At 36.7% G+C, this 12982-nt stretch overlaps 1 protein-coding gene across 2 annotated transcripts in view; it reads right to left on the bottom strand.

Moving 5' to 3' along the window:
• Positions 1-799: 799 nt before the first annotated feature.
• The window catches only part of LOC135201582 (4-galactosyl-N-acetylglucosaminide 3-alpha-L-fucosyltransferase FUT6-like), a 41397-nt gene continuing 29214 nt past the window's right edge, over positions 800-12982 (bottom strand). The window contains exons 3-6 of one of the 2 annotated variants that reach the window (XM_064230612.1): positions 10461-10549; positions 8905-10135; positions 6794-6936; positions 800-2346 (exon numbers count right to left, since the gene is read on the bottom strand). In XM_064230612.1, the coding sequence (XP_064086682.1) occupies positions 2106-2346; positions 6794-6936; positions 8905-10135; positions 10461-10483 (1638 nt within the window). In that variant the 5' untranslated portion in view covers positions 10484-10549 and the 3' untranslated portion in view covers positions 800-2105. The remainder of the gene's footprint in view (positions 2347-6793; positions 6937-8904; positions 10136-10460; positions 10550-12982) is intronic. The other variant, XM_064230613.1, reaches the window with a different exon arrangement.

Genomic DNA, 12982 nt, shown 5'->3' with positions numbered 1-12982 from the left:
TCTCTTCTTTCTGCATTTCCTATTATGTACCTTCTGAAACTTCCTTCAAATGAACACCAAATTCTTTAGAAACTTGAATTTCAAGTTCAATGGTCCTTGTAGGCTTCTTCCATATTTTTTGTTTGTTTGTATGGTTTTTACGTTGCTTGGAACCAGAGGTTATTCAACAACGGGACCAATGGCTTTACGTGACTTCCGAACCACATAAAGAGTGAACTTCTATCACCAGAAATACACATCTCCAACGCCTCATTGGAATGCCCGAGTATCGAACTTGTGGCCACAGAGGTGGCAGGCCAACATGATTAGGGGTTTATCTTCTGAACAATACATCACCAGAGACGACCTCGGCCCGGAATTGACCAACGCTACGGAATAATACCAGCAATGAATACGACCCCTGGTTGACCTGGACCCGAGACCTTATGCTGTTAATATCAGTATATCTGAATGACACCAGAATCCTGTTATAATAAAAGATCACCTTCAGCATTTTTAGAATTTCTTAATATGAATATTGACCAGTTACTCAGAAACATTGCTGAACCAGAGAAGAGGATAAGAAAAATAGAAAAAAAACAACATATAAAATCAACTCGCTTAATTCTGCTATTCTCTTTAACAGAATTTGCCTATGAGGGACTTTTACCAAAATATAATAATAATAATAATAATTAGGTCAGTGAAATACCGTTGTCAATGACTCATCAATTGTTCGTTCAATGCAAGGCGAATAGTTAAACGACCTTTGTCCAGCACACAGATGCATAAACTAAGAATTAACTTTTCAAATAAGCACTCCATTATTTTGTTTTTATTTACAAGACATTTCATACAAAATAAATACAATATATGTCAATATTCTATGATATACAATATGTTGAATGCAGGGCTTTCCCTATGCATCGTTTTCCATTATTTTTACCTCAAGTTATCTGTCTTCATTCGTATGTATTTCACATAAAGTAAATGGATATTGCAGCTTGAACATAAGGTGGGTCACATCACAGATAGACAAAGTTCTGATCTTTTCATCAACATTTTTCATATTCAAAATCTCACCTTCTCTGTTGTACACTGAATGCACATAATCATTGTTATTACAAACTACTCTACTTTGGTATAGTATGCAGTTATTTAACATATTTTGGTAAACTAATAATACTGTTTTAACATTGACTGCATTCCATACTGGGCACTTCTGTAGTAGTATCCTGCCCAAGTATTAATACTGGGTACTGTTGAAAAACTGGTCCATTGATGGCACTTTTTGGTAGGTATGGTGATGAAATTACATAGCAAGTACTTTTCAAAGTACGTTAATCTCTCCTCTCAGGGATAAGTTTTCAGCTTCTCTGCTTACAGTGCCTAAGGTACATACTAGGCTCTATCTACTCATACTATTTTCAAATGGGACAAGGTATACTTCACAAAAGTACAAAAAATCTTGTGCAATCCATCAGTAGTTTTGTCAAACTGATTTTCCTGGTACCTGTACTGGTTTTGAATTAAGAAAATTCTGAAACTCAAAATTTTTCTCAAACATACAGTCAGGACTGTAATACTGTAACACTGATGAAAGTAATCCTATTGTTAGAGCAATTTCACAGCACTGTAAAAATTAACCAGCAAAACTTCACAACACAGACATAATTAATCAAACTAGAACACAAGTTCAAATCCAGATAAACTGCATGTACAACAAACCACACTATTTTCATACTAAGGTAAATAATCCACATTATTTTCATAATACTACATTATATCGTCTTTTCTTATTTTTCATCCATCCATTAGATATGTCAGTTTCGTTCATTTTTTGACCACAGGCTACTGGAATGTACATAATTTGACAGGACACTGTCAAATTATGTACAGTCAAATGTCTTTGACTTCCTTTTCATAACAAAAGGACTGGTTGAACATTACATGTTGTAGTACATATAAAAATAGCATGGCCATCTCTGGCATCTGAGCTGTTGTTATTGCAGTAATGGAACAGGGTCACTATAAGGCAGAAGTCACAAACATCCATTCCCCTTGATGATACACTCAATGTCAAATTTACAAGTAAGGAGCCAATGACTTTAAGGTGTAGCATACACTCACGCAGCAACGCTTTTCATTCGATCAATCCAAGTTTGCTGGTAACAATCTGTTTTGGCATTCCAGAAGACTTCCATATTATTGTACTGTTTGGGTGCTGGATCATTATAGTTGAGGGCTTCACATATACGACAGTAATGGAACACAGGGGCACCCAAGTAGCCGTGCATGTTTAACACGCGGTACTGGGAACGCCAAGCGTGATACTTCATATATTTCGCATGGTCCTTTGACAGGGCCCTGTCAAGGAAAAAATAATTATGTTGACAGGGTTTATGAACTTTGGAGAACTAGATTTAAGGACTAATATTAAATTCAATTGACATTTTTGATAATGGTGCTAAGGAATAATACATAAAATAACTTACATCTCCTTATCAATGGGTACATAATTTGCATTGTGCTGTAAAGTTAAAGGGTGAAATAGTCCTTATATTACTATAATAAACTTCTGGTTATTCTTTAAGGCAAAACAACCAACAAATAACTTCTTATTTGACTAATATGTATTAATAACTAACATCTTTCATACAAACTAATATAATATAATACAATATATATAATATATATAATATAAATATATATAATTATAATATAACCTATATAATAAAATTTATTATAATATATTATATATATCATATAATAATTATATTTAATATAATATATACAATATTTTTAAAATTATAATATAATATATAATTAGTTTTATATAAATATATATATATATATAGATTATATATTATTATATGTAATATATAAAATATGTTATGTTAGTATATATTATATATATTATATGTAATGATGTATGTATGATGTATGTATGTACTATTATAATAAGTATAATATTAATATAATATAATATAAATATAAAATATATATAATATATATATATACTATTATAAATATATTATATATTATATATAATATATGTTTATGTTATAGTATACATTACATATATATAGTATATATATGTATTGTTCTGTTTTCGTGCAGGAGAGCAGGGAAGATCTGGAAGTGAAATTGGAAAGATGGAGACAAGTACTGGAGGACAGAGGAATGAGAATAAGTAGATCCAAGACAGAATATATGTGTACCACCACTGAGGGGGATGATAGAGAAAGTATTCAGCTTGGTGGAGAGCAAATAAGGAGAGTTGATAAGTTTAAGTATTTGGGATCTTTTGTTAACGCTGGAGGAAGTATGGAAGAAGAAGTAAAACATCAGGTACAGGCAGGCTGGAACAACTGGAGAGCGGCCTCGGGAGTTCTTTGTGACAAAAGAGTGCCGCTTAGGTTAAAAGGAAAATTTCACAAGACGGTGGTAAGAACAGCAATGCTGTATGGTACGGAAACAGCAAGCATGAGAAAAGCAGAGCAGAAGAAGATGGATGTGGCAGAAATGAGAATGCTTAGGTGGATGTCTGGGGTAACAAGAGTGGATAGGATCAGAAATGACTACATAAGGGGGTCAACTAAGGTGGTGGAAGTATCAAAGAAAGTGCAGGAGGGGAGGCTGAGATGGTATGGACACCTGTTGAGGAGAGATGAGGACCACGCTGGGAGACATACTATGGGGGTGGAGGTGCAAGGAAGAAGAAAAAGAGGGAGACCAAGAAAGAGATGGAAGGACTGTGTGAGAGGAGACTTAAATGAGAAGGGAATTGATGAGGCAGAAGCACAAGATAGAAATAGATGGAAACGGCTCATCCGAAACGGCGACCCCATATAAAAATGGGAACAAGCTGGGAAGAAGAAGAAGATATGTATGTATATATAAATAATATATATATATGGTGTATATATATATATATATCATACATATATATATATATATATACATTTTTATATATATAGTGAAAGCTTTCAATTTGCACATAAATCATCCCTATGGTATATGGTATGTATGCACATCTATAACACTTTCATGAACGGGAAGGGTGAAAAATGAGAAAACAGAAGGATGGGAGCAGGAATTCACCCTATGATTGATGACTTTGTAAGAAACATTATGTTTTAAGTTATAAAAACCATTTGATTCATTACAACCCCCTTTACCTTGTGTAAATACCTGCATTATCTATTCAAAAAGGAAGTAGTATACGTATAGTGTTGCTGATTATCCTCCACGATGAAGCAATAAACCATAACAAAAACTTGACGCTGAACAGTCAAGCCTCCAGTAACACTGGGTTTGCTCTTGGAGGAATAAAATGATTCCTCCAAGGGTTTGCTACGTTTCGGCATAGCCCATTTGGCGCTGCCGTTTCGGCGTCAGAAAACTAATAGCACTATTCGGCGTAGCCGTTTAGGCGTCAGATTGTTTCGACGTCTTTGTTCGATTAATTTTTCTAGAAATGCAACACGTCCTTTCTGAACTTTATTCAGAAAAATAAAACAGTAAAAATTTTATATTATTAAAAGACTAGTGGAATAATGCAAATAAAAACCTTGAATTGGGAAAAAATTGAAATTTTATTCACTTAGAATAAAAGATCCTATCAAAACAATAATGGGATAATGCGAGTTAAAAACTTGAAATGAAAATACATTATTTAGAAAAATAAAATTTAGTACAGTTTTTTTTAACCTTAGGATATAATTTTTCATTTCGTAATTATGAGCAATACCCTTCAGGAATTCAATAGGCTCTGATGACTCAACTTCCATTACTATTTTTTTTATTCTTTCATCAGCATTTCTACATTTCTTTAGCTTTTTGGGAGGTGGATATCCAGCGATTAATTTTTCTAGAAATGCATCACGTCCTTTCTGAACTTTCCTCAAGGCATCAATAAATTTCCAGATGGAAGGATGATGCATTCCTAGTTCGAACTGTAGACGTCGATTGGCAGCTTCAGATCTCGGGAGCAAACATAGGGTTCATTCTTGCATTTCGACGCCTATTCTGTCGTCCAATATAAGTGTCTTCGAACCAATGGAACAAGGGTATTAGTTTGTCTGGAAGACCCGCTGCTAGTGTATCCATGTATTCGTCCATCTTTTCTAATGGCACAAAGGCGAGCGCTATAATCATTTTAGCCCATAACGCAAAGTCCGAGTCGGTTTTATTGCGATTCGATAAACCCAATGAAACAAGATGTCTGTGCATGTTTTGGGCTAGATGGAAAAAACATCCCTTAATTCGAGCGTTGGGAAATGCTCTTGAAAGGCATGGGAAATGCATCTTGAAAGGCATGAATGGCAGCTTGCTCAAAATCACAAATTATAGAAACTGCTCTCAAATTTGGTTCGATGGTTTTAAGTAACTCAAATAAACGAGAATAAGTTAATCTTTGCTTGTTAGGAAGAAGAGCATAAACTATAGGAATAACTCCATCATGCTTCTTAGCCGATATATACTTGATGAAAAAGACTTGGCGCAATGGTGAAAGTCCCGTCGGCTAACCAAATTTCTGAGAAGACTAAATGCTGAAGCCAGCTTATTCTTCCAAATATTAAAATTCTATTACTGCCTTCTCCTGTGTCTCCCAATAGGAATTTTTCTTCCATACCCAGTTGGGGAACATACAATGTATAGGACTCGGGTATAACTAATTGCTCAAAATGAGTTGGGTTAGCTGGAGCTTTGTTTAATAATTTTCGTTTCCTAGTAATAAGTTTTCGCATTGCAGGCAAGTCAGGCCCTATGGCTAAAGCTGCTTGAGAGGCGCCAGTTAAACATTCATTTACTACAACGGTTGGTGGCTCCAGCGTTTCAGCACTTCTTTTCTTAATATTTGTTTTCCACTTCTACTTTTGCAGCAGATGGTTCATGGGTATGTTGATTCAACTGGCGAATCACTTTTCCATCCTTCATATGTAATCTTACTTTACACCGATCTTTCTGTTCACATCGCCAGAATTTTAATTCAGAATCACTCTTGCTCGTTGCATCAAAAATAAAAAGGTATCCATCGTGAATCACTTTGCTCCTTCCACGTTTTGTTAACATATCTCCTTCCATTTCGTACAATAGGGCTTAGACGACTGAAAATTCTAAAGCACCCAAGTAGTCATTTGACGCCTAATAGTCTCTCCGCCGAAAATTTCTATATGCCAAATCGGCTACGCCGAATCGGCCAAGCCGAAACAGCGACGCCAAACGGGCTACGCCAAATAGACTCATTCCCAGTAACACTATATGTCGTTTGTGGTAGGTAAGACAAAACTAAAAGGTGTTAAACATACACACTGACTCAGGCAAGAAAGTTTATGAGCAAGAAGTGAAAGCATGAAACATAATGGCTGGTACTCCAGGCAGTGTACATGCCTTCAGTGCCACAAAGTGGAATGATGGTGAACCATGATGCAGTGAATGACGGTGAGAGTGCTGTACAACTTGTTCTTGTGTGAGTAAAATGGGTCCCTCTGCAAAAGCTGGTCCTACTGAGTACATACCAGACATTAAAGCTGGGCCTATTGAGTACATACCAGACATTTAGGCACTTAATGGTCTAAACTGAATAAACTTAATTTAATAATAATAATCATGAGAAAAGATTACAGCTCAAGGAATGAGGGCAGCTTTGAAGTCATCAATTCAATTAAAGAACTTTTCTATATGTTCATTCATATTCTCCAATCAAGTTAATAAATAATAGGTAAAGGTTACAGTATACTAATCATTTGTATTTGTATATTCCTGACTTGTCAGTATAAGTATCAACATGAGTTATTTTCATACTTACACGAGATAATCTGCAAGATGCTTTGGAGACTGGAATTCATCAACATGGATGAATGATTTGGGAGGCAGCAGCTGACGGTAGCTGTCAATTTTCCCTCCCATAACAACGGGCACTGCTCCCTTCTCTATGGCATTCCACCAGGCCTGGAAGGAAATGATAGAATGAATCAAAAAGAAAAAAAAATTATTTTTGAGGAAAAGGTAGCCCACTAAATGCATACCCATATTTATGAAGACTTTCAGTTATTAGGAAGACTGTAAAATTGTCCTGCCTTCATACTAAATTATCAGTGACACATCCCTTTAAATATTTACTTCTGAAAGTAAAAATCTTCCGTTTGACCAATGATTCAAATACATATTACAGTTACATGTTCATTCTTAAGTATGGCTCTAACCTAGAATTAACACTCAAACATCATAAGCTCTTGCATAAGCAAAGCTAAAACACCAACAAAAAACTAAATCTATCATCATCACAGCCTGCAAACTACAAAAACATTGCCCAGCAAAAAAAAGTAAATAGATAAAAAACATTCGCAAATAATTATGTCCTGTGACAAGCAAGTAGTGTGCAACTCTTGTGCATCATGTGCAGATTCCACTCTGTTTTCTGTTGCTTGTGACTGAAGAATGTTATTTACTTGTATATGCAAAGTACTGTTATTAGCCAAGGTTTCATTGCGAATTTCGTACGTGACTTCCATTTCAGCTAAGCTGCCTAACTGACTGATCTCTGGGTCATTGTCCCACTGTCGTCTTCACTCACCTATGTGATGTCCCATTGGTGTGAAAAAGTGTATTCATCTTCACTCAAGTTGTCATCTTAGTTGAACATTCATTTGCCAAACGTTTGGTTATTATACTCCTCAAGTGCAAGAGTACATAATTATAACAACATGCAAAGTAGAAAAGTTTGGAAAGCTCCTTCTGTTAAGTCACAATATTATAAAATTCCTGGTGTTATGAGAGACAGTGAGGTGGCAAACTATCTATGGTATGAGAAGGATTTTGCTTGTGTCCCACCTAAGGAACTAATTTGCTAATATGAGTCGAGCACCTACTTTGGACAAGATTGACAGAGCCCTGCGGTCAAAGATGCTGATGGGAACGCATATGAAACAAAATGGTCACAAGAGCCAAGGGTTCTCATCTAAATCTTCGCACCAATGTTATTTCTTGGCGTAAGTGTGGTCACTGACCAAGCTCTATTAATTATCTTCTTAGCTCTGGAACCTGATAGATTTGGCAAAATTGGCGCTGTTTGTATAACCGTCAAAAGAGGATGGTCTACAAAGAAATTCTTTAAAATAAAAGAGGCCTCCAAGTCAAGGAAGAAGACAGGGGTTACATTAGACTGAAATGGGATACAAAAAGAGACTGGGGTCACATCAGACTGAGATAGGATACAAATAGTTGGGAAAATTTATGTTTTAAATACACAAAGACTGGGGTAGGCCACCTAAGACAACATGGTGTGTTTTCATTTACATCTTTTCTTGAGTGTCTAGGAGGATGTGCTTTTGTTGCTCACGAACAATCAGCTGATGCTGATAGCATTAGGGTCTTTTGAGTATACAGTGTATGCAAAAACAACGTAATTCCAGGCTCCAATCTTAATTCATGTGGATGAGCCACAACAATATCCAATTCAAAACAGTCTAATTCATCCAGCCTCAAAACCTGGTGTATCTCGGAGGAAAATCAGCCTAATCACTTGCATGCTTAAAGAAACAGAATGCAGAGCCCTCTATACATTGTGGCTGGAATAAATGTCACTCCACAAGTTCTTGCAAATAGATGATGGAATTGTAATTAGCAACTGAAACGAACTTCCATTGTTATGTAAAACATTGGTGTGCATATCAGGATTTCAAATACTTTACAGTGGCCGAGAAATACAGTACTATAGTATAGGCAAGAAAAAGCTGAAATTTGAATGCTGTTTGTTCCAATATGCATCAGATACTGATATATCAAACAGGATACAAAAAATAAGGGCCCATTCAAAACATTTTCGAAGCATAAAATTACTTACCAGTAAAAGTATATAACGAATGAATATAGAGTACTAGTTGAAAACAGAAGGTCGCAAAAAGTTAACATACAAACCTTTTCAGTGATATATTCCCTGCAATCGGCATTTTCGAAAGACAGGTAAAACTTGTAGCTCTTCAAAGCATCACAGTCACGGGTAAAATGTCCAGGGCATTTTAATGTCCCACACCGTCCATATACATCTACTTTCATATACTTTTGTAATTCTTTCACGTATTCCCATCGCCTATTGGTCCCACCACAGTTGGAACCCATTATTACAGTAAAATTTGGCTTCGTGTAGAAATAATCCACTTTTTCATACAGAGACGCCTCAGCGTCTGTCAACTTTATAGTCCTTCCGTATGGCACGGGAACATCACTGTCCATTCTGTAACTCATGGACCAGTTAAAATAACCATTATAATGGGCGATGTTTTTGTCCTTTGCAATCATGAAAGTAAAATGGGGACATTCATCAGTCAACCAGATCCACCTCTGCTTGAAGTTCGTCCGGTTCGGAAAAGAAGATGGGCCACGAGTCCTGTGCAGATGAATCAAGATGGCATCCGCCTTGTTAGCGAGAGAAGAATCATAGGTGATGTTGCAGTTTCTGACAGAACAGAACCGGAACGGGTCCAACTTCTCGTCTCCATACTCCCTGATCAAACGTCTCTCGATACTTGGACCAGTCAGCCAAGTTAGAATGGTGAAGTTTCTGTTCTGCGGCGTGCCAATGTCTTCTTGTAAATAAAGTCTGCGACCTAAAACAGACAAGCTGTCGATCTGCAACTGCGTCAAATTGCGCCAGTCGTATATGGGAGAGGAAGGTTTTTGCCTGACATTTTGATTGTGAGGCACTTTCAGGGAACTCTCTTCTGCACCTTTGCCCTCACCTCCTTCTTCGAGCACTTCCTTCCTGGCATGCAATTCTGGCTCCACGGAATTCACTTCGTTGGCAGCGTTGTCTTCTGCGTGAGCCTGTCTGGCATCTCTGTCAACGGCGTCTCCATCTAGCACTTCTTTGGCGGCGTTTTCGTCCTCCTGCACCCCTAGACTGAACTCCTCCTCTTCCACCTTCGGTTGAATATCTTCATGTCTGAGTAGAAAAAGCCTGCCCGGGGGCGCTTTCGAGTGAGGGGACGCCGCCTCTTGCTCATCGTCGCTTCTTACGTAATCACCCTGGTTTCTGGAAATCAGGGTGTTGACGCTGATGTAAATGATGAAAGCTACGATAACGTAAGGGAGTCTTCTTGATCGGGTCAGACGCCAAATGTGAGCCACTCTGCTTAATAAGAACCTGAACCTGAAAGAGAAAAGACGGTGTCTTCATCAAGTCGTTCTAGTTTTAAAACAACACGTATATAATAAAAACTGTCATTACCTCCTGGCATTATATTTACACTAGTAGGTGGATGTCCTGCAAACAATAGTCATCTCAATTGAGTTCTGTGACTTCTGGCCTCTTATTAACTGTTACCCACCAAAGAAAGACTTCTTTTCGGCAACATTTCATAACACACAAAACCTACTACGCACTGCTGCTGCTGCTTCAGTTTCACATCAGCAACTCTGTTATTAAGATATGTAACAATAACTGATGTCTCTATAATTCGATGTTAATAGATTACCTCGCAATGATCTGCTCTACCATTTTTGAAGTACTATTGCTCGTCTGGGTGACTGTCGCCAGCACTGGGACCTATGAGGTTATACAGCACTGAAAAGGAAATTGAGAGTAAAGGAGGTTTCAAAGATGTAACAGGAAGAAGACCTTGCAATTGCACTATGAAACAAATGTTAGGAGAGGGAGGAGGGTAAGATGGATGAAAGACAATATGAACGGAGGTATAGTAAAAGGAATAAAACGGGGTAGCAGTTCATTGCCAAAGGGATGCTACAAAGAACCTTGAGTGCCTACAGTTCTCCGCATGATGCGCGCTGATTGCACTATCCCCCACCATCCCCACCCAGGGAACTACCTGCTGATTTTCTCACAGAATTTGTTTTGTGGGGGGGGAGGTTTTGGGAGGTGGGAGGTGGGGGGTGAGGCGTGCAAAAGCGTGTAACCGGAAGTGGCGCACCGCTGCTTGGCGTTCATTGTCATTCATTATCATTATCATTATCACTATCATTTTAGGATGCCGACGTCAGTTGCTTTGCTACTGTCACAATCATCTCCCCAGTTGATGGTTATTTGATATTATTTATATCCTTATCATTCGTTGCCAGTTTATGCTTGTGTTAGTCATCTTTGCTAGCCATTTTCATAATTCGTCGCCACCAGTATAACCATTATCATCATCATTATTGTTGTCGTTATCAATTAAAAGGGGTTCAGTATTATTATTATAGAAACAAACCTCAGATACGTATTGGGCTAAATATGAAGAGGCCATACACAAATTACCTCTTGAGAGAGAGAGAGAGAGAGAGAGAGAGAGAGAGAGAGAGAGAGAGAGAGAGAGAGAGAGAGAGAGAGAGAGAGAGACTATTAAGCGGCCAGAACACCACATCACGTCAGCGCATAATTACAGCTAATTATTCACTGTTGTACCGTAAATGCACTTAGCATATTCTACTTACTACCACTTACACGCCAAAAATATAAGCATTCCCATCTTTAATAAGAAGACAATCAAGGAAAATAAAGTAAAATAACAGGAAATCAAGGGGAAATAAAGTTAAATAAAGGAAAATAAGGTTGAACAAAGGAAAATCAAGGAAATTCAAGGAAAAAAATACCAAGGAAAATAAATACAGGAAAATTCAGGTAAAATCACGGAAACTACAAAAATCCAGGAAAATAAAGTTAAATTAAGGAAAATAAGTAAAATCAAGGAAATCGACGAAAATCTACGAAAATCATGGAAAATCAACCAAAATATACGAGAATAAAGTTAAATAACCGAAAATCTAGTCAAATCAAGGAAAATTAAGTTCAATAAAGGAAAATCAATAAAAGTAAAGTAAAATTAAGTGAAATCAAGGAAAATCAAAGAAAATCAAGTAACATAAGGGAAAATCCCGTAAACTCAAGGAACAGAGAATTCACTTACAAACAGGTCTCATTACTGCACACTTCTGAATGCATTCATTCAGCCTTGGGGACAGACATCAGATTCTCTTCCTAGATCATAAGATGGAACTTCAAAGATTTATACAAAAAGCCTAGTGCTGGGACCTGTGAGGCCATTCAGCGCTGGAAAGGAAATTGAGAGTGAAGGAGGTCTCAAAGACCTGTTACAAGAGGAAAACCTCAAAGCAGTTGCACTGTGAAACAACTGTTAGGAGAGCATGGTAAGTAAGATGGAAGAGAATATGAACAGAGGTGCAGTAAAAGAAATGAAAGGGATTGCAGCTAGGGGCCCAAGGGACGCCACAAAAAAAAAAAAAATTAGTAATGTCTACAGTGCATCCCGTGAGGTGCACTGTCGGCACTATCCCCCTACGAGGGAATCCTTCTGAATGATGACTCGGTATTTACAACAGCAATGAAGAGACGAGATCTGGTACAGACTCGACACTTGAGAGAGATGAAACACGTCTCCGTCTCTTTCAGCACAAATTTTAGAGTTTTGCAAATTCAGCAGCTGCTCAGGTGCGCCAGAAAACACAGGTGTCTTTTGCGCAAATGCTTCTGAATCTTCGCAGCACGAAATGGAGAAAGCAAATGATAAATGCTTACATTATTATTATTATTATTATTATTATTATTATTATTATTATTATTATTATTATTATTATTATTATTATTATTGAAAATAATGGCTACTTCAGCAGCTTTTACTTTGGTTAGAAGTTTCTCTCTTATTACTTCTATACAAAATAAACCCGGCTGAAATAACCATTATTTTCAATTAAACCTGTAGTATTTATGAAGGTCTTCTGCCAGCATATTATTATTATTATTTTATTATTATTATTATTATTATTATTATTATATTATATTATTATGATTATTATTCATTATTATTATTATTAATTATCTATTAATTAATTATTATTATTTATTATTATTATTATTATTATTATTCTAGATGAAACCTTTTCATATGGAACAAGCCCACTGACTTGAAATCATAAAGTTGCTTTTGAATGGAATATTTATAATGTACACACACACACACACACACACACACACACAAATATA

This window comes from Macrobrachium nipponense, chromosome 28 (genome assembly GCF_015104395.2).
Source record: "Macrobrachium nipponense isolate FS-2020 chromosome 28, ASM1510439v2, whole genome shotgun sequence".
NCBI lineage: Eukaryota > Metazoa > Arthropoda > Malacostraca > Decapoda > Palaemonidae > Macrobrachium > Macrobrachium nipponense.
Note: the sequence above shows the minus strand (reverse complement) of the source record. Positions and strands in the feature narration are given on the sequence as shown.